This window comes from Sinocyclocheilus grahami, unplaced genomic scaffold (genome assembly GCF_001515645.1).
Source record: "Sinocyclocheilus grahami isolate Dianchi unplaced genomic scaffold, SAMN03320097.WGS_v1.1 scaffold569.1, whole genome shotgun sequence".
Taxonomy (NCBI): Eukaryota; Metazoa; Chordata; class Actinopteri; order Cypriniformes; family Cyprinidae; genus Sinocyclocheilus; species Sinocyclocheilus grahami.
In genome coordinates, this window is record NW_015505748.1 from 416,199 (window position 1) to 438,527 (window position 22,329).

At 38.2% G+C, this 22,329-nt stretch overlaps 3 protein-coding genes across 5 annotated transcripts in view; 1 reads left to right on the forward strand and 2 right to left on the reverse strand.

Moving 5' to 3' along the window:
* map2k4b (mitogen-activated protein kinase kinase 4b) overlaps nucleotides 1-990 on the reverse strand; it is a 17,793-nt gene extending 16,803 nt beyond the window's left edge. For both annotated transcript variants that reach the window (XM_016239590.1, XM_016239589.1), the window contains exon 1: nucleotides 675-990. In XM_016239590.1, coding sequence (XP_016095076.1) covers nucleotides 675-768 — 94 coding nt within the window. In that variant the 5' untranslated portion in view covers nucleotides 769-990. The remainder of the gene's footprint in view (nucleotides 1-674) is intronic.
* Nucleotides 991-1,953: 963 nt separating this feature from the next.
* On the reverse strand, nucleotides 1,954-9,136 carry adprm (ADP-ribose/CDP-alcohol diphosphatase, manganese-dependent). Of its 2 annotated transcripts, XM_016239595.1 has the most exons (5): nucleotides 8,810-9,136; nucleotides 8,502-8,633; nucleotides 4,943-5,508; nucleotides 3,344-3,466; nucleotides 1,954-2,557 (listed from the first exon to the last, which is right to left on the reverse strand). In XM_016239595.1, the coding sequence occupies exons 3-5, from the start codon at nucleotides 5,496-5,498 to the stop codon at nucleotides 2,268-2,270; spliced, it is 969 nt and encodes a 322-aa protein (XP_016095081.1). In that variant the 5' UTR covers nucleotides 5,499-5,508; nucleotides 8,502-8,633; nucleotides 8,810-9,136; the 3' UTR covers nucleotides 1,954-2,267. The 2 variants fall into 2 exon arrangements, with proteins under 2 accessions (XP_016095081.1, XP_016095080.1); XM_016239594.1 differs by lacking the exon at nucleotides 8,502-8,633.
* A 1,382-nt stretch (nucleotides 9,137-10,518) lies between these two features.
* gas7b (growth arrest-specific 7b) overlaps nucleotides 10,519-22,329 on the forward strand; it is a 39,596-nt gene continuing 27,785 nt past the window's right edge. The window contains exon 1 of the mRNA XM_016239593.1: nucleotides 10,519-11,005. Coding sequence (XP_016095079.1) covers nucleotides 10,685-11,005 — 321 coding nt within the window. The 5' untranslated portion in view covers nucleotides 10,519-10,684. The remainder of the gene's footprint in view (nucleotides 11,006-22,329) is intronic.

A 22,329-nucleotide genomic window follows, 5' to 3' on the forward strand; every position in this document is an offset into this window, starting at 1 on the left:
TGTATGTTTGTCTAGAGGCATTTCTGCTTATTAGTACGGTTGAACTGGATCATCGAAGCTCAGAAGCAAAGACATCGGTTAATAGAATGGGATTAAATACATAAAGCATATTTGTGTTGTTTAACATTTAATTATTGCAGGTTTGCGTCATATTCTGAGTTGCATTATTTTTATTCATTTTGAGGAATACTGAATCTGTGGGGGGTTTTTTATGAGTGAGATGAATTAATGCATATTCATATTTATTTTAGAGCTACAGTAACATCTTCTGATTTCTCTCAGCATGAGGACAGGAGTGCTGTCAGTCAATAAACTGAAAAAAAAAGTAACTTGCGTTACTTATTTGAAAAAGTAACTCAGATATTCTCTTGTAAATGAAAAAGTAATGCGTTACTTTACTAGTTACTTGAAAAAAGTAATCTGATTAGGTAACGTGCAATATATTATTAACACTGGATATGATGCCTAGAAAGGCTGCACGAGCCACTGCACAGGCCTACAGCCTCAGCTCACGAAACATTAGCATGGAGCTTCGCGTTTATGTGACACTGTAAACACTGGAGTGCGCGGCCTAAACGCGTTTCGCTGCGTTCGAGCCGCATCACTGAATAACGGCTCATTAGTATGGGGTGTGATTTAAGCACTTACGTTGCTGCTGTGTGTGCGTCTCTTACCCTGCATGTTGCTCATTGTCGTTAAGTGTTGCGTGTGTAAGGCGGATCCCGCAGCGCTAGCTGGTGAATTGGTGCTGGGACTGGGAGTCGCCATTGTGGATCAGTTTGACTCCAGCAGCGGCTGCACTGCAGTGAGGCAGATTGACCCTTCGGACACTGGATTCACGCTGGACACTCAACGCACGCGACTACTGCAGCGAACCGACAGGCTTTCCGCACCCCATTCGGTTCCGTTTAGAAGCGAGGGGGTTAAACAGTCGTAAGGCGGGACTGGACAGCCAGCTTCGGCTAGCAGTATCGGCGGCTCTGCGGTTGCCAGGTGCGCGAGGACTCCCCGCTCAAGGGGGATTCATGACTCGAGGGTCAGCCAAAAATCGCAAAATTAAATGTTCATTTAGGCAAAATAATGAAATATTAGGCTACACGAAAAATTACTTTTAAATATGTCTGTATACAATGTAGCATGTTTTATTCGTTGCATATTTTATTATTGCACATTGCCACTATTTTATTTAATGTTGTTGCTATTTATTTCTTATTGGTAAAGATGTATTTTATTATATACATTCAGTATGTGTATAATGAAATTCTATGTCATTTTATATCGTTATTTATATACTAAAATTGCATATACATTTAGTTTTAAATGTACAGGAAATCTTGATATAATTAAATACAAATTATTGCATATTACTGAACATTCCTATTATTCCCCTATTTATTTATTTTTTGTTGTTGTTGCAATATAAATATTTATAAAAGAAGTAATAATGATATTAAGATTTCATCCACAAGACCATAAATAGAAAACTAAATGTATACTACTGTACGTTACTACTGACATTATTGAAATTATGCACTCAAACACAGTATAATGCAATCAAATGTATATAGGCTACTTTTATAAATATAATTTTATATTTATATAGCAACAATATATATAATTTCCTCTTCATATAGCCTATATACAATGGTAATGTATTCATTGCGAGTTTCATGTTTATTGTTGCTTGTCTCTAATATTAAAGGGCAAGTTCACAGACTCTCAACCAACTTTAGTCACCGAACAATGTGTATTATTTTTACGTGTCACCTGCACCAAGATATTCCCGTTTATATGTCGGCAAACGTCTGTCGGTTGACATAAAACGCATCACTTTTGACAACTCCAGGACTTTTGTATAAAAACTACAGATCGTACTACTTCCGCATTTTTGTATCCAATTTCCGGATCATCTGATCGAGCCCAATGCATTATGGGTGCTGTAGTTTTCTTACATTTTTTTTTTTTTTTACTTCGCTATGGCCCGGTTTTGCGTAGGTAGCCAACTTTCATTAAAATCCCATCTTGTCAGTGATGACTTAACCTTATTAAGGGTTTGTTGTTGTTCATTTGAATTGTTCATTTTGTTGGTAATAGTGTTACTTATAGGCTATACATGAACATATCTTAGGGTTTATAAAAATCTGATTTAACACTAAATGTAAGCAGAAATTGAGAGGATCATATGGAAGGGTGTTTGTTTATTATTTTCCATTCCATCATTCATTGACAATAATCTTCTCTCCTGTCAGTTCATAAATGCTTTCCACTCATGGATACTTGAGAACCATGTCTGATATCCTTCCGTTGCCCTTTAGAACCATCTGGTCCTCATAGACATAAACCGTCCCGAAGGCATTGCTGTCTGGACGCGTTTCAATCACCCCCTCCAGCGTGATGTGGTGAACACCAGACTCATCCATGTAATATCCTCCATCATGATCGTGTCCCGCCATGAAGCAAACCACGCTCTTATGAGAGCGCAGCACGGACTGCAAGGCGTCGTAGTTCCACGCCAGACAGATGGGGTCTGTGGCGTACGGGTGAACGGGAAGATGACCTACACAAATACACAATATACAGTGATTGTCAAAAGTTTGGAAACATTACGATTTTTAAATGTTCTTAACTAAGTCTCTTCTGCTCACCAAGGCTGCATTTATTTACTCAAAGATACAGTAAAAATTATGAAATGCTATTGCAATTTAAAATAACTGTTTTCTATGTGAATCTATTGTGAAATGTAATTTATTCCTGAGATCAAAGCTTAATTTTCATTTGCTGCTTCAGATTTTTGTTTCATTGTAAATTATCACTCAAAAGACATGGACGCTTTTATTCACCAAGGACCCGTTAAATTGATCAAAAGTGACAGTAAAGGCATTTATAGTGTTACAAAAGATTTCTATTTCAAATAAATGCTGTTCTTTTGAACTTTCTATTCATCACAGAATTCTGAAAAATGTAAATCACGAAAAATGTATCACGGTTTCCACAAAAACATGAAGCAGCACAACTGTTTTCAACATTGATAATAATCAGAAATGTTTCTTGAGCAGCAAATCAGCATATTAGAATGATTTCTGAAGATCATGTGACACTGAAGACTGGAGTAATGATGCTGAAAATTCAGCTTTGATCACAGGAATATATTACACTTACAATATTTTCACAAACGCATTTAAAAATTGCAATAATGTGTCACCATTTTGCTGATCAAATAAATGTAGCCTTGGTGAGCAGAAGAGACTTTAACAACATTAAACAATGTTTTGCAAACTTTTGACAAGTACCGTAAAGACCTGAAAAGACCAAGCATAAAGATATTAAAAGCGTGTATACTTACTAAAGACAGTTACTCTCTCCTGTTTCTGGTCAGCAAGAGTTAAGACTTCATCGAGCCACAGCAGCTGCTCTTGGCTGAATCCTCCATTAAATTTCACAAACCTTTGTTCCAAGCCATCAAATACTGTAAAAAACACATAAACAAGCTGTACCCAGTCTGTTTAACTGGCTTTAATTCACCCCCAACAGTACTAGCCGTCTGTTTACACACTGAAATGTGTCACCATGACTACTATATACAGTAAACATGATAAAATTGCATGTCAACATACTCCAAACAGCCTTTTCTGTAAGACTGACATGTATGATTCATAATGCACTAATGTATTTCTCAAGTCATTTCTTGTTCAGACATATTTTCCAGGATTCATTCCATCACTTGCTCACCAATGCATGCTCTGCAGCAAATGGGTGCCGTCAGAATAAGAGGCCAAACAGATCAAATGATAAAAACACAATAAACCATGAGTAATCCACACCACTCCAGTCCTACGTCTTGCGAAGCCAAAAGCTGCATGTTTGTAAAAAACAAAGTCCAAAATCCATAATAATGCTTCCTGTAATCCAAAATATCACTTATCAGCTGTTTGGACTCTCATTCTGACGGCACCCATTCACTGCAGAGCATCCATTGGTGAGCAAGTGTTTTTCTGTAAGACTGACATGTATGATTCATAATGCACTAATGTATTTCTCAAGTCATTTCTTGTTCAGACATATTTTCCAGGATTCATTCCATCACTTGCTCACCAATGCATGCTCTGCAGCAAATGGGTGCCGTCAGAATAAGAGGCCAAACAGATAAAATGATAAAAACACAATAAACCATGAGTAATCCACACCACTCCAGTCCTACGTCTTGCGAAGCCAAAAGCTGCATGTTTGTAAAAAACAAAGTCCAAAATCCATAATAATGCTTCCAGTAATCCAAAATATCACTTATCAGCTGTTTGGACTCTCATTCTGACGGCACCCATTCACCGCAGAGCATCCATTGGTGAGCAAGTGATGGAATGCTACATTTCTCCAAATCTGATGAAGAAACAAACTCATCTACATCTTGGATGGCCGGAGGATGAGCACATATTCAGCAAATGTTCATTTTTCTTTTCATACATAAGTTGCTGGTAAATTCATTTATTTGCTATATAAATTACTTTGAAATGGACCGGCATGCTTCAGCTGCAGCCTATATTTTCCACAATTCTTCATATTTTTTTTATTCATTTGTTCTATTTTTACTTTAATCTGTTAAGCACTAGTTAATACACTACTCTAGTTCCATTGTCTTTCACTAGAACCTCACACAGGATTGGCTGCAGCACCTGGTGGCTGGTTGAGATCAGGATTGCTGTTGTGTTCCTGCAGGAGTTTCAGTGATCGCTTGTGTTTCTCGCTGCTCTTAAATTCATTTATTTGCTATATAAATTACTTTGAAATGGACCGGCATGCTTCAGCTGCAGCCTATATTTTCCACAATTCTTCAGATTTTTTTTATTCATTTGTTCTATTTTTACTTTAATCTGTTAAGCACTAGTTAATACACTACTCTAGTTCCATTGTCTTTCACTAGAACCTCACACAGGCTTGGCTGCAGCACCTGGTGGCTGATTGAGATCAGGATTGCTGTTGTGTTCCTGCAGGAGTTTCAGTGATCGCTTGTGTTTCTCGCTGCTCTCGTCTCTCCCGATCATGCTGATGTCATACGCGTCCAGCAGCACGAACCGAAACCCGGGGCCGGGGCTGAACTCGTACGCGTAAATGTCATTCGCTAGTAGGTCACTTCCACTTTCGGCTTTCGCCGCGCTGTTGAGCGGGGAAGCGAGTAGCGTTTCCCTGCAGAAGTTGTAAAACTCGTGATTGCCCCACACGTGATGCACATCCGCCGAGCTCTTGTCAAACTCCCCGATAACGGTGTGTAGAGCCTGTTCCGAAGCGCTGCTGCTTTTATTAAACCCATCAATAATGTCACCCAGCTGAAGGACGCACCTGACGCGCTGCTCTTCCCAGCGGCGCGTCGCGTTGCGCAGCAGCTGGAGGCTGTTCCTGTAGAAGCGTTTGCGTGTTCTCAGATAATTTAAACCGTCCTCGATATCTGCGTACTGTATGTCCGCGATGATCCCGAACGCGAACACCGGCGGTGCGCGATCCTCCATCGCCGTTCTCCTGATCAAACACATGTATAGGTAGATGCGTTTTATTGCAATCTTTTAAACAATGAACATAGAAAGTCAATTATCATTTTAAACTTCGAAAGGCAGTATCCATTACATTAACTCAAATTGTGGGAAACAATAGGCTACAATGATAAAAAATGAAAAACCTAAAGTGGGGGGAAAACACATCTGTAGTCTATCAAGAAATTGTATGTATTAGAAATCATTCAAAGGACAGATTTAATGCTTTACAATAATTAAGTTTTTTTCGCTTTGTTATTTCTTGTGTCTTTTAATGTAGGCTATATTACAAGTAGTGACCTATTTCTATTTTAAAATGAGTGAAAAATTAGTGAGCAATCTTGAAGGATACCTCCCCCCAATTTTATTAGTAATACAAAAAGAGTCTTTCTAGTTGACATCCTGAAATTGATAGGCTATAGCTAAAGGAACAGCGGAGAGAGGTTTCGTAGATAATTATTATTACAATCCTTGTCTTTTAAATGTATACCTCCCAACTTAAAGGGATACTCCACCCCAAAATGAACATTTTGTTATTAATCACTTACCCCCGTGTCGTCCAAACCCCTAAAAGCTTAATTCGTCTTCGGAACACAATTTAAGATATTTTGGATGAAAACCGGGAGGCTTGTGACTGTCCCATTGACTGCCAAGTAAATTTCACAAGGTTCAGAAAAGTATGAAAGACATCGTCAGAATAGTAGGGCTGTCACGGTGAGGGAATTTCCCTTGCGGTAATTTTGAGTGGCTCAATAGTATGCGGTATTATCGCCATACAGATACATATATATATATATATAATTTGTGTGTGTATGTGTTACGATATAATTAAAGAGGTCATATTCAGAAGACAATGAAACTGAAACCGAATAGCGTTGAAACAGGAAGTGAAGTAAACAGAAGAGAATGACAAAATAACGGTCCACATAACAGAACATAAACCTGACAATAAGATTGTTAGGCTATCGTTAGCCTATATGTATAACAGTTAGCCTAGTTGTAATCTGATTTTCTAATCTGACTGGACAAGAGACTTTCTATTAATATTTCCACCTGCACGCGTTCTAGACGGGCTGTCATTCAGTGCAGTTACAGTGTTGCACCACAAGGTGGTGGAAAGGGACTGTCATTCAACTACACGTTCAAAAACGCTGATTCAATCATTCAAAGAGACCTAATGAAACACGCTGTTGAAATCATTTTAACTTTGAGCACCACTTTAGAAGGCTCAGCTGACCTAGAAGGCTCATGCGTCGATGCTAAGACAGAGATTTCGCTTTCCTTGGACATGACAACCTATTTTCACAAATATATATGACTCGGCCTGGAGGACAGACGCAAGTAATCACGCGCTCAGTCGATCTCTCTCTCTCATTCACTGTCTGTTTAGGCTTGTTAAGTGCAAATCTACGGAGCCTCTGTACAAATCAGCATTGTACACATTATGTTATCATTACTAACTTGTTTAATATTCAGTCCACATGCATGAAGTGTAAAACAAGAAGGACATATCCTTACGGAAAAAGAAAACAGGCAAAAATCGCGGTTGCTGCAGTTCTTGCATTCCTCTGCGGTTTGCTCTACAATAGCGCGGTATTGCGGTTATCGCAACAGCCCTACAGAATAGTCCATCTGCTATCAGTGGTTCAACCGTAACGAAGCGACGAGAATACTTTTTGTACGACTTTATTCAACAATTCGTCTCCTCTGTGTCTCTCCGCATCACCGTAGTGCCATTTTGGAGAATAACCACTGAACGCAAGCAGCTTACGCTCTTCTGTGTCAGCCGCGACACAAGGATACGTTTTCTACGTGTATTTACGCTTTGATTAGAATGAAAACAGCGCATCCGTAAGCTGCTTGCGAACAAAGCTTTTATGGGTTTGGAACGACATGGAGGTAAGTGATTGATGACACAATTTTCATTTTGGGGTGGAATATCCCTTTAAGACTGAAATCTAAGTTGTTGTTGTTTTCTTTCATCTACATAATTGTCTAGCAATTTAATAAGTTCTGAGGGAATGGCATTGATTACAGTCATGTACTCCTTGACAGGTACAAAAAATTTAATGTTTTTCCTAAAAATGCAGAATAAGAATGTACTTGATTTTGAAAAATCTAATACTATATTTACAATTAAATGGACAAAATTAAATTGATATTATTCATTTGAAAAAAAAAAAGTATAGGTGGTATTGAATATCTTCTTAATTGTAATTTTAATATTAACAAGCTTCCCATAAAACTGTCAAATTTTCATAAACCGGTATTATTATCATGGATGGTTACATAGGCTACAAACACAATTTCTCTCCTCACAGATGCTTAATTTAGAATGACCAAAAAAGAGTCCGGAGGGCTTGCGGCAACCACATGTGACGACCCCGGGCTGGACTCCGCTTCGTCCACGGTGAAAGCCGATCCGGCGATCCACAGCATGAAGTTGATGTATTTCCTCAGCGACCAGCACGGATCAGCTCTAGGCATGACGAAGCAGATATCGTCCTCTTTTGGAAGACCAAACAAAGTAGTTTCGCTTTCACAACGAAACACACAGCGTCTTCACGACATGGCGGCAGCAACAATACTACAGCGAGAATAAAAGTTACGCCTTCTTTCTTTGCGTGAACATTTGGGCGGCGTTATGCAAATCTTCCCACATAGTGATGTAGACATGTGGGGGCGTGTTAGAACGAGCTGTTTTAGATAGGCGTGGCTGATTCTTAACTTTTATAAAGAATATCTCTTTGGGTTTGAGACTTTAGTCTTTGCAACTTTACAGATCTTCTTTATGCGCCAAGAGCTTGTAACACTCCAAAGAGAAAGGAAAAATTGAAATCGCATCATATGACCGCTTTAAGGTGATGAGGTGATACACGGGGCGGTGTTGCCAAGCGATGTTGTTTGGGCACTTTCCTATTGAGCATAGGCAACAACTTTATATCTAGATACTTTGGATCGGTCGTGGGCCCTGTCTCTCACCTGGTTGCAACATTGCTCAAAAAGCTGCCCCGTGTATCATCACCTTTAGCGGCTGTAAGCCTTCCGCCATATTGGAATGGTCAAAGCCGGTCCGTGAACACTTGAGAGCAAGTGGCCTGTGTGTCTGTAACACTAATAATACGCATGTATTAATATCTATATCTGCAATAGACTTCAGCAGACGATTTTTCTAAACTAACACAATACAACAAGATGAAGCCGATAGCTAACACGACATTTAAAAAGGTACTATAGTTTAAAACCAGTTAATACATATATTAAAAACAACAACAACAACACATTCTTACCTGTGAAAGCTTATCTAGTTTCTTCAGGAATTTACATTTCATCGGTGTTTACGTCCAGAGGCTGCGCAACATTGTAGCATCTTTGAAACTCATTGATCTTTGATATGAGTGACGACATACCGACCGTTCCAAAATAGCTGACGCGTCAATGTGGCATCTACCTATACATATCTATGCTCCTGAACGGTTTGTGCGCGGTTCCGCTGAATAAATAGAGAATTAATTTACTAGAAATCCCGAGCATACGGTTTAAAGACCGTATAGATAGTGAGGTTTGACATGTAATCATAACTAGCGCGTGAAAGCGAAAGCTTGTCGTCCATTGACAGATCGTGGATCGTACCATGTCGCGTTTGCGGGGGGGTTCAAATAAATACTGTAATCCACAAACTGCACTAAACACCACACAATACTATGGAAGAACACGGAATAAAAAAAAAATCTAAATTTTTTAATTCTGTGGCCGAAAAGGGCTTTCATACACATTTCATACTTCTTTACGCATTTCTAACACATCTGTAACAATACATCCGCTTTAGGCCGTTCAGAGGTCATGGTGCATTCCACAATAACCCTACAGTTATCTGACCGCGAGAGGGAGACAGCAGACAACCGAGACCAACACTTCTGTAGCTGCTTTAAGTGTTAGTTTCATCATTTTAAGTTTTCTAACAGATAACCGAATATTCATTTCAGGAGCAGGAAAGCACCTTATGCTTCTCTATGACACACAAAACCGTGAAAATCCATGACATCAAAAATACTTTTTAGAAAGTGTGCTTCATTTAAAGTAAGCCATGGTCTATTAAAGGGATAGTTCACCCAAAAATGAATGTGATGTTTATCTGCTTACCCCCTGCAGGGCATCTAAGATGTAGGTGACTTTATTTCTTCAGTAGAACACAAATTATGATTTTTAACTTTAACCGTTGCAGTCTGTCAGTCGTATTATGCATGACAATGGTAACAAAATCTATGAGAGTAAAAAACAAATCCAAATTAAACCCTGTGGCTCGTGACGACACATTGATGTCCTAAGACACGAAACGATCGGTTTGTGCGAGAAACCCAACAGTATTTATATCATTTTTTTTTACCTCTAATACAATTCAATGTCCTCTAATTTCAATTCAGATTATTAGTCCACTACCCCTGGGAGTCACTAAACCAGTTTCAGGACGATCTGATGTTGCATTACAAAATAAAAGCCCTCCAAAAACTCATATATGACCAGTTTTGTCTTTGAATTTGGATGGCTCTAAAAACGAAACTCCCGGTTTCCACAGTTTTTATTTTGTAATGGGAAATCAGACACACTTTTCACACGTCATGTTCATTTTTATCAGACCGTTTTTTAAACATTTGTATGATTTTAAATGCATTAATTCATTCATTGCCAGAGAAACTGGCTCAATAAATGAATGCCAGAGAGCGCTTTTCCCTTGATCTGAGTTTTAGGCGCTATTACCGTAACGCCTGGTATATGCGCGCAACACCGTGGCGGCTAGAATGAGCGTGTTCTTCTTGACCGAATTGATGCAGTTACTTTGATGTTCGATGTAAATATAAGCTATATAGCCTATATGCACTTGATAGGCAAAAAAATATATTTCCTACTTAATTCACAATATTTGATTTTCTCAAATTAAATAATAAAAGCTACTCTAATATTAACCTGTCCCAATAAGGGCATCCCCATATTTCACTGCCTGATCTGTCGCAGTTCTTTGTGGTCTCCTGTATTAGATCATACAGATGTTTAGTGACACAGATCAGGCTTTTCGGAATGAGGCAATGCAGTGAACGAGCTCTGCTGTCTCTGAAGATGAAGATGATGATGATGTGTGAGTGAGTGGGTGTGTTCACTCCAGGGCCATGCGCTGCGATCCTGACAGCGTTCACATTACAGTCCACTCCGCGCAGGAGCATGACAGACCCGGTTTAAGCTCTCTTAAAGTCATTCGGAGTACGGTTTTGGAGACCGTTTGGAGATTCGATTCGCCACCTGAGGGGTTTACGATGTCAGGCTCGTTTTGTCGAAGCTTATACTCCTTCAACGGGGATCAGCATCAGCAGGGACTGAAGTTTGAGGCTGGAGAAGTGATCAGAGTAACGCAAGCTCTGGACGGAGGCTGGTGGGAGGGAGAGAAGGACGGAGTCAAGGGATGGTTTCCCTCAACTTACGTGCAGGTGGAGGTAAGATCGTCATCACAGGTGTGTGAGTGAGTGAGTGTGTGTGTGTGCGCGTTTTTGTGACAAATTGGGACATAAATGTGTATAATGACAAAGGTATGACAGGTATTACAAGGAGAAGGTGACTTTTCAGGACATTACCCCATGTCCCCACTTTTCAAAACGCTTATAAATCACACAGAATGGAGTGTATTGAAAATCTGAAATAGCAGAAAGTCTCCTGTGAGGGGTAGGTTTAGGGGTAGGGTTGGTGTAGGGCAATAGAATATACGGTCTGTACAGTATAAAAACCATTACGCCTATGGAGAGTCCCCACTTTTCACAAATGTAAACCTGTGTGTGTGTGTGTGTGCGTGTGAGTTTATCATCTGCTCTAACTGAACCATCGTGTCTAAACACGGGAACTGTATCGGCGACCTTACATGCGACACATTTGGGTTGTAAAACATTGTGGGAACGTTGTTTTGAAATGTTTCGCACACGTCGAAATGTCCGCTTTTCTTGTGACTAGAACGTTCCTGAAACATAAAAAAAAAACGTTATAACTCTATTTCACCCAAAATGTAACGTCGTTTGAACGTTTAATTATAATATTCTTAGAACGTTAAAATGTCCAGGTTTCTTATCGTGGTTGTAAAGGTAACAAAAACGTTTCTTAGAACGTTCGGTAGGCTACAATTAAATGTTTGGGACGTTCTGAGAACGTTTTATCTCAACAGAGAACTTTAATAAGCACGTTCCGATAATGTTGATCGAGTTTATCATCTGCTCTAACTGAACCATCGTGTCTAAACACGGGAACTGTATCGGCGACCTTACATGCGACACATTTGGGTTGTAAAACATTGTGGGAACGTTGTTTTGAAATGCTTCGCACACGTCGAAATGTCCGCTTTTCTTGTCGTGACTAGAACGTTCCTGAAACATAAAAAAAAAACGTTATAACTCTATTTCACCCAAAATGTAACGTCGTTTGAACGTTTAATTATAATATTCTTAGAACGTTAAAATGTCCAGGTTTCTTATCGTGGTTGTAAAGGTAACAAAAACGTTTCTTAGAACGTTCGGTAGGCTACAATTAAATGTTTGGGACGTTCTGAGAACGTTTTATCTCAACAGAGAACTTTAATAAGCACGTTCCGATAATGTTGATCTCAGAACCTTTTCTCATATCAATAAAGAATAAACATTTGGCCTAATATTTATATAACTTTTAAATAGCCTTATTGGTGAAAGTTGTGAGATCTTTGAGTAATTTCAGTGTGGAATCTGTGATTCATTCAGCAGCCTACCTAATCCCACTCGAGCGTTTACTCGCCCATCGAAACGTTTCAAACCGGTTCTGAATGTTTGCGATGAAGAAAGGGCATGAGTTTCCCTCATGCTGGGCATCTGTCTCTGATGAAGCGATACCAGGAACGGCTCGAGACTTCCTCGTTTCTCAAACTCGCTCTTTTCATATGGCTTGGTTAACATGAAACTTACACCTGTTTTGTGTGAATTAAACGTTACACATTAAAGGGGTCATATGATGCTTTTTAAAAGATCATTATTTTGTGTATTTGGTGTAACAGAATATGCTGACAGGCTTTAATGTTCAAAAAAACACATTATTTTTCAAATATTGTACATTATTGTAGATCCTCTATGCCCCGCCTCTCTCAAACACTTCGTTTTCTACAAAGCCAAGAAGGGTATATAACTGGAGATCTCCAAATGGGGGCGGGAACTCCAAAACGGGGTGGGAGCTCCAAAATAGGGCGTGGCTTCCTCCCATTGACACACAGGCATGCGCAATTTTTTCCCCCAATCCACTTCAGTGCAAACTCCGCCCCACAGCTGATTCTAAAGAGTGTATTGGTTGTGCCAATTAAAGTGTTGATTTCCTTTTTAAAAATGCTAACCCCTAAACCTACCCCATATTCATTTCAGGAGCAGGAAAGTACCTTATGCTTCTCTATGACACACAAAACCGTGAAAATGGCATCTTTTTAGTTACACCCAGCGTCACTACCCCCTCCTACCCTGCGAATTTCGAGCCCCGGGACGCCCCAGTTGCTTAGAAAAAAAGCGATAGTGAAATCTTTCCCCTGCGCTGCACTGGGACGTCTCGCGGGAGAGCTCGTGGGGGATTCCCGTTTATATCATTAAGCAGATGTTCAAACTCCAGTCCGAACACCACTGGCCACAAGCTTTGGGCTCTGCTCTCACGGAGAATATTTACTTGTATAGCATATTTTATTTGAGATGAATTAGAAACAATGTTACATTTATAAAGTTTTATTTTGAAATGCAAGTCAATAACAATTGGCTGGAGCCAGAGCCAATGGTGAAAGTCTTTGCGTGAGGAGACCCCACCCCATTTTGGAGGTTCTGCCCACTTTTGGAAGTTCACGCCCCATTTTGGAGATCTCTGGTCTGCAGTTATATCTACTTGGCTTTGACAGCACAGTCTGCTCTGATTGGCCAGCTGACCCAGTGCATTATGATTGGCCGAACACCACAAGCATGCATCGGAAATGTAACGCCCCTTACCATAAATCGTGAACTTAAGCTTTCAAAGTAAATATCAAGTTAATAATGTCCTTAGTTTTACCATCAGTTTAAAAAAAAAAAAAAAAAAAACACCACACACACACACACCAACTCCGAAAGGGCAACAGAGTCGCATGACAGACACAGTGATGATGCAGTACACAAGCTATGGTTAAGACAGCTGACGTGCTATGATTTCTGACAGACAGTTCACTCTCCTGTGATGTGACCCTGTTCCCCCTCACACACACACACCTCTGCGCAAAACTCCGCATTTGAACAGTCAATAGCAAATACTTAAACTAATAACAAAACATACTTACAGTCGCTGATTCAGAAGCGCCAGATTGTCATAAAAAGAAAAGGACCAATTCCGACTTTGCTTTTTTTTTTTTTTTTTAGAAATAGCCTTTGTGCACTGCCAGCCTTGTACCTTTCTAGGTTAAAAATAAATAAATAAAAGTGTCGTCCATAAAATGCATTGCATAAATTCGAACATCTGGGTTGTGCCGTTTTGTTGTAAATAAATCTTAACCAATGATTCCTAATTGCATCTACTTCCGGAAGGCCAAATAACCAACAACAGTATTTTTGAGAAATAGTCACATGCTGATGTACACTCACGTCAGTAGAGAGTGGGTCGGTCCATGTTGATATCACATGGCCTAGTGTTGTTGAGCAAGTTACTACTATCAATAAAACAATGTTAATACTGGGTTTACTTTACATGGCCCCTTCAGTGCTCAAAAGAAAAACTTTACAAAAAGCATAAATATAAAAAGTGCATTTATCACATTCCGACAAACAATTAGAGCGATTAAGGGAATCTAAACTTGCCTTACATTCGATTCAACTATGATTCAGAGGGTAATGATTCCAGCTGTTATCAAACAAATGTTAAAATTACATGACAACTATTTTTCAAGTTAGGCTACTCAGCAATACATGCAAACACAAATCGCAGTGCAGGGTAGGAGTGGAAGATACGGCCAAAATATGATTTCACAGTATGAGGTATTTTATTTCAGAATAACTATAGATCACATTATAGATATTAAAAGTTAAGAATAAGACAAATTGAAAATAAGAACAATGATGCAAATAACAAACAATAGGACAAATACAATATAAGATTTTAGGTTTAACAGGTAACAAGTAATTCAAGTTAGAAATAGGCTACTACAGAATTTAAATAATCAAATGTAAATGAAACACTGCATAGTATTCACTGTAAGAATTATTCACAGATCCTTATTAAAGCTACTAAATTTTATCAGTCAAGATAAGTGATTTTTTTCTGATTTATTTCCCCGTTTAAAGTACTGTTGGAACACAAACTAGAGTCGCATGATTACCCCCCCCCTCTCCCTCCCTAAACCTGTTCAGCGCAAACAGATCTGGAGACTTCACTGGTCATGACCATCACAGTGCTGATTGTCTACAAAACACTTAAACAAATACCAACCCATAACCCTAACCTAAACCAGATCCATTGATCAGTCAGTCCATTCATGATTTTCACAAAGTATGAACTTTTCATGACAGGTGACCATGATTGAGCTGACCAGTGAAATCAGCCGAGGGGCGGAGTTTGATAGATAGATGATTAACATGCTAGTAACTAATTAATGCTTGTTGATCAGAAGATGCTCACTCGTCTAACGTGTTTCTCATACTTTCATCTCTTCCTCTTTTTTGGGCTTTCGTTAGAATCTAAACATCCGAGTGTGTGAATAGTTCCTCTGATCTGTTCACCTCTACAGCATCAGTTTATTATGGTGCATCACCTCACTTTCTTATTTCCTGTGTTTGGTGACTAACCAAATGTGCAAATGCTGTGATATGTAGCGTCTCTATAAATATCTGGCTCAAATTAATGCTACCCTGACAAATATTCACTACAATATAAATGGTGTGACAACTAACCCTACTCTCCACTAACCTTTAACACATCATGCTTGTTTTTAACCGGTGTAAACAGTCCTGTACAAACATCAGCCATTGGATGGATGGATGTGTGACAGCAGATTCACATACACGACAGTGAGAAAGTTCACTGTAGACCAGTACCTCAACACCACATGAACAGCTAAGAATGACAACAACAGCACAACAATTTATTGATTTCTAACATTCTGTGATCAGCAATGTTATTTTACATTGCAGTGCATTAAAGGAATAGTTCAGCCAAAAATGAAAATGTGCTCACCCTCAGGCTCTCAAAGATGTAGATGGGTTTGTGTCTTCATCAGATTTGGAGAAATGTAGCATTGCATCAGTTGCTCAGCAATGGATGCTCTGCAGTGAATGGGTGCCGTCAGAATGAGAGTCCAAACAGCTGATAAAAACATCACAATCCACACAACTCCAGTCCATCAGTTAATGTCTTGAGACAAATGCTGCGTGTTTGTAAGAAACTAATTCAACATCAAGAAGTGTTTCACCTCAAACCATTGCTTCCGGCCAAAATATGAGTCCATAATATCTATAATGTTGTTTCCTCCAGTGAAAAAGTGGTCTGATCTGAATCAGGAGAGAAGTCTGCACAGATCAAGCACCGTCCAAACAGAACAAAAAACAGATCAAATAAATTGATGTGAGAGACAACAGGAGATAAACTTTTTCAGCATTATTATGGATTATGGACTCGTATTTTAGTTAAAAACGTCTTAATGATGGATTTGTTTCTTACAAACACACGGCTTTTGGCTTCACAAGATGTGAACTGATGGACTGGAGTGCTGTGGATTACTGTGATGTTTTTATCAGCTGTTTGTACTCTCATTCTGACGGCACCCATTCACTGCAGAGCATCCATTGGTGAGCAAGTGATGCAATGCTACATTTCTCCAAATCTGATGAAGAAACAAACTCATCTACATCTTGGATGGCCTGAGGGTGAGCACAATTTCAGAAAATGTTCACTTTTGGGCAAACAATTGCTTTAAAGCTTCGGTTTATATAAGCATTTTGTCCATTCATCTAACGTCCAACACATATGTTCCTCGAATCAAACAAACTTTGAGCAAATACATGAGCCAGATGATCTGCAAATGGATTATCTGTTCTAAATAGCTTTCATATAAAGTTGTTCACCTGCTATAACAGACTAATTAATAAAGCATTAGTGTCAGTGACTGACGGTGACAAACATTGAATGAATCTGACTGAATAACAGCGTCACTCTGGAAAGATTACAGAATGACTGACAGGCTGTAATTAGCCATGGGAATGTTCTGCTAACCAGAATGAATTTAGTCAGACGTTCGTTCTGTGCAGAGAGCGACAAACGAGTTGAACATGAGGTGAAATAGAGGGAGACTGTACAAAACAGGCCTTGTTATCAGTCACACTGATAACTATTGTTTGCCATCTCAGTCTGTGGGAGTGCTTCTCTTCTGAGATCGACTGTGACGCTCCAAGTTTTACATCTGGAGAATCAAAACAAAGTCCAGAGAGCCGTTCAGTCATGCAGCAGCATGTTGGTTTACACTTTTCTCTCTCTTTGGGTCTGGAAGAGACGTCTCATCCTCTCCAGTGCTTTAGCCTCCGCTCACGGCTCTGCTGAGAATGAGTTTGCACGCTTGTGTGAGAAATGACACTTCATACAGAGTGTCGTTTCTCTCACTGAATGATCCTCTTCAACCTATTTAATTAAACAAGCATATTTTCTCATAAGATGCGCGCAAGTTAAATGGTCCAGGTTGGTCTGAAGTGTAAACATCAGTCTGGAATTAAAGTAGTGCTCGGTCAGTAAGGACTGTTAAGTGTGAAAGTCATAATGGATGAGTGAATAATAGGAAACAGACACTTCCCTTATTAGCCCTGATGGGCTGAAACTGCTGACAGCTTAAAATAGGGGGAAAAACTCCTGGCTTCAACACACTGTATGAGTTTGCTTTCTAAAGCAACCAATTCGGCACAATTATGGAGAACACTTTAAACTCATAAGGAATAAAGTTCTTGGCTTTTAATCATACCATATCTTTATGAATAAATTGTATTTTTATTACTTGCAAAAATATTATTTGTATTAATTTGTTATAAAGAATGATTATTAAGAATAATCACATATTTCTTACTGTAAGGATAACAATGTTTTATTAATAAGGAATAATTGAAAACAAGAATGATTTAACTTAATCATTAAAAGTCTAGAATTGTTTTTAATTGTGAATAAATAACTCATTACTACTACATACAGTATATATTTTCAATAAATAACATTATTAATGCTTATAAATAGCAGTAATAACTGAGAACATTAAAATACATATTTTATTATAAAAATAAGAATAGTTCTATTAATAAGAAAGGTTCATGAGAAAACAGTAAGATCCTGCCTTTTAATTCAATTAGAAGTCTAGAATTATTTTATCATGGATAAATGATTTCTGTTATTACTACATTTTTATTTTCAATAAATAATATTAGTATTAAGTTCTTATTTTATTAATAGTTTTCTTAATAAATCATTTCATTATAAAAATAAGAACATTTGTATTAATAAAAAAATATTTTGCCTTTAAATTAAATGAATAGTCTAGATTAAAAGAAATATTTTATTACTACACGTTTTATTTTCAATAAATATTGCTACTATTATTTAATACTTATGGTTAATAATAATAATAATAATAATAATAACTATTATTAATAGCAATACAACAACAGTAGTAATAGTATTTTTGTTTTTAACAAGACTGCCTTTTAATTTTTATAACAAGAACCAAAGTCCCTTTAAGGGAAGTTCATTCAGCAGCGTCTCAGTAACAGCCATCAGGCCCTGAAGTGCTCGGTGTTTATCCAGTGCTGTCACACACATGTTGGATGGATCCGCTGGTTTTTGTGAGGGTCAGGAAAGCCTGACTCACACGGAGTGGCCCATTCATGACGACTCTGATTCTCTGAACATGAAGTCAAACATGCAGATCTGGACTGATGGAGTCACACTGACTCACGCTCACGTCTGACTGGAAATACCTTAATAGATTTACGAAATTAACCATTAAAATGCTTGTATAAATCAGTGCAGACTGTAGCCAGTCATTACAATGCAGATCTATCAGATCTGATGATTGACACACACACACACACACACACAGTATGCCATATATGAACAGCTGTTAAATTAGACTGAATGTGTCTTCTACATACACTTACAGAGAAAGACCAGAGGCCTCCGATATCATATTCCATAGGGACTTAAAGCATGTATGTTGAGAGCATAACAAGGGTCTGTATTTACCACTATTGATCCTGATGTGATTGATGAGGTTCTGGAGACGCAGGCCATCTGTTTGCGTCCACAGGCACATTTGGCATCTGATGATAGACTTCCTCAGGGTTTAGATGGTCAACCATCTGAAACATGCATTATTGAATCATACATATGTCAGGACAAGCCGGCACATCAACCCAGATCAGAACATGAACAAAAAAAAAATTCCTAAAACTTAATTTAAAATTAAAATGAAAACTGAAATACAAATCAAATTTAATCCGAGCTGAAATGTTCAAAATTCAAAGCTGTAATCATAAAATAATTTCCTTTTTGACAATTTACTTTACTTATGTAATTATTTGTGCTGTTAAATGATTAAAAATCGCATCCAAAATAAAAGTTTGTTTACATAAAATGTGTGTACCGAGTATATATATATATATATATATATATAAAAACACACACGTATATATTTAAGAAAAATGTTGTTTATATATTAAATATATAATAAGAGATATAAATATAAAATGTATAAATACATGTAAATATTTTCAAAATATATACTGTATATGTGTACATTTATATATGCATAATAAATATACAGAGTACACATACATATATGTAAACAAACTTTTATTTTGGATGTGATTAATCGCTTGACAGCACTAGTAATTATATATTTAGATAAACTTAAGTTCTGCATATATTAGGGCACTTAGCAAAGCGGGGTTTCTAAAGGCCACTATTGCGATCGTATTTGTCTGTGACATATACTGTATATGAACTCTGAGTCTCAGAAAATGAATGAGCAGTTACTCGTCTGGTTTACAGGAAGAAAGAAAAAAACCCCACTTCATTTAATTTAATTGAACGCACTGCAGCTGCGTACCACGAGCAGCAATGCTCATTTATAAGAGAGGTCAATCAAACGGTTTGTGAACATGATAAGAAATGTCCGTTTACATGCCAGCGGATCTTTTTCTCATCATGAAACACCAGAGGAAAACCAGGATCGGTCCGGATCTCTGACCTCAGTCGTTTCAGTTGTGATTTCAGTGATCTGTGTCCCGTTCCAGCTCTGAGCGAATGTCTCAAAACACAAGAGACTTCTGCTTCTGCTCATCATTGCTTGAAAGGCAAAGATGTTTCTCAAAAAAAAAAAAAAAATCATTCCACAATCCACTTTCTTGCCGTTTCCTATTATCATACTTATTAATCATTTAGAAGACGCTTTTATCCAAAGCGACAAACAAATGAGGGCAATATAAGCGATCAAACCTTTTTTTATTATAAATAAAAATAATATAAGTAGATACAATAGAAAGAAAAAAATAAATAAAATGCTAGTGTTAGAGGGTCAGGTTAAAATAAAACAACAAGTAGATAGAATAGAAAAACAAAGCACATAGTAGAGTGTTAGAAATTCAAGTTATGAATATAATTTTTTAAAAAAGCAGCTAAAACAGAAAAGAATAGAGAGAGCAAGTGTTAGAGGGTTAAGTTTTATTAAATGGTTACTTTTAGTAGTAAACTGTAGTACAGTTTTTTTTTTTTACATTGAAATTAGTCAAACATTACTACATTTTGGAAATGTGCATTATAATTACGGAGGTTATTTTTGTATTGAAAGTAAATCCAGTACAGTAATTTTGTCCTGTGTGTAATGTACACCGTGAGTGAAAAGGTTATTAGAGACAGTTCACTCTCAAATCAACATTGTTATCATTTACTCTGCCACTCGTATGATTTTCTTTCTTCTGTGGAACATAAACATATGATTATTGTAAAAAGACAAGAAAAACTCCTGTTGTGTTGCGAGGAGTGCAGAAAGTGTTGGAGTGAATGATTTGGCTGAGCTGTCTCGGCTTCTACATACCATGTTTGATTTAGCATCACGAGATGGAGAGCACGCTGACATCTGGCACAGAATCCTTCCCACACATTTCCAGCATTCTCCACTGGATGAAATTATGAGTGGGAAAACCTCAATGAGCTAAACGCTGGAGAAATGCTGCCAGCGGCTCCAGATTCTTCCGATCCATTTTTTTTCAGATTTCTTTGATGAATAGAAAGATCCAAACTAAGATTTATCCGAGATAAAAAGCTTTTGTGACATTATACACTATACCATTCAAAAGCTTGAACTCCTCCACATACTCCTCCAGGTCTCTGCCATACTGGAAGAGAAACACTGTTGCGTCTCTCAAAAGCTTATTGCCCCTAAATGGGACAACATTAATGGAAGCGATTTCCATTTTCCCTTTGTGGTCCGTTCTTCAGTTGTCCAAGCAGATGAAGACGATATAGCAAAAAGTCTTTAATGACACTCACCAATAACTCCAACAACGTAGGACGCGAAAATACAACTGATGCATTAATGAGAACGGGCAAACTGACCTTAAAACACAGGAACTTAAGTACTAAGCAAATGAAGGAAATAATGGCAAACACCTGAGAGGTCAAATGAATAACCATTACAACTAATTAGAGAGTGGGAAAACAGAACAAAGGAGAAAAGGAACTAAAGAATACAAACGAAGAGTCCATGAAAATGAAACTAAAAAGACAAGATAACTAAAAGTCCATGACAAAAGAACCCTTAGTGGTTCCATGGATGTTAAAGGGGTCATATGACGTTGCTAAAAAGAACATTATTTGGTGTAGTGAAATGTGTTTATGCGGTTTAAGGTTCAAAAAACACATTATTTTCCACATACTGTTTCTCCTCTATGCCCCGCCTTTCTGAAACACGTCGATTTTTACAAAGCTCATCGTTCTGAAAAGCGAGGTGTGCTCTGATTGGCCAGCTATCCAGAGCGTTGTGATTGGCCGAATACCTCAAGCGTGTGACGGAAATGTTACGCCCCTCACATACTGTGATGCCGTGTCCCGGCCAGAGCGATGAGACAAAACCAATAAAAACGAGGCATTTGTTGCATCCAATGGGGACATAATTACGGATTATAATGACTTATACTGTCTTTTTACACGTTGCATCGCGCCGCGTAAACATAAAACCATGTCTGCATTTGTGATCGGAGAAATGACAAACAACAAGCGCTACTCTACACTGCTCAAAACTCGTGTTTGAATCATCAGTGCCAAATTCTTTAAATATGAAAACGTACTTACAGTCTGTGAGTCAGAACAGCCGGCATTGTAGTCTACTCTACAATCCAGGATCAGGAAAGAGTCCTCCGTAAAATGTGCTGCACACATCTGAATATTTGGGTTGAAGTGTTCTGGAACAGTGTTGTAAATACAACTTAACCACTGATTTCTAGTCATGTCCTCTTTTGGAAGACCAAACAAAGTATTTTCGCTTTCACAACGAAACACACAGCGTCTTCACAACATGGCGGCGCTGGGGGCAGCAACAATAAAGTTACGCCTTCTTTCTTTGCGTGAACATTTGGGCGGTGTTATGCAAATATTCCCACATCGTGACGTAGACATGTGGGGGCGTGTTAGAATGAAGCGTTTTAGGGGGGCGTGGCCGAGTCTTAACTTTTATAAAGAATATCTCTTTGGGTTTGAGACTTTAGTCTTTGCAACTTTAGGGATCTTA

What these genes read in the sequence shown, in the direction of transcription:
- adprm (XM_016239594.1), bottom strand. Translation starts at nt 5,498, where the DNA reads ATGGAGGATCGCGCACCGCCGGTGTTCGCGTTCGGGATCATCGCGGAC. An exon ending in TGATCTCAATCAGCCACCAG is followed by an intron (nt 3,467 to 4,942) that starts GTGCTGCAGCCA and finishes TGTTTTTTACAG; the next exon opens with TATTTGATGGCTTGGAACAA. An exon ending in GGAGAGAGTAACTGTCTTTA is followed by an intron (nt 2,558 to 3,343) that starts GTAAGTATACAC and finishes GTATTTGTGTAG; the next exon opens with GTCATCTTCCCGTTCACCCG.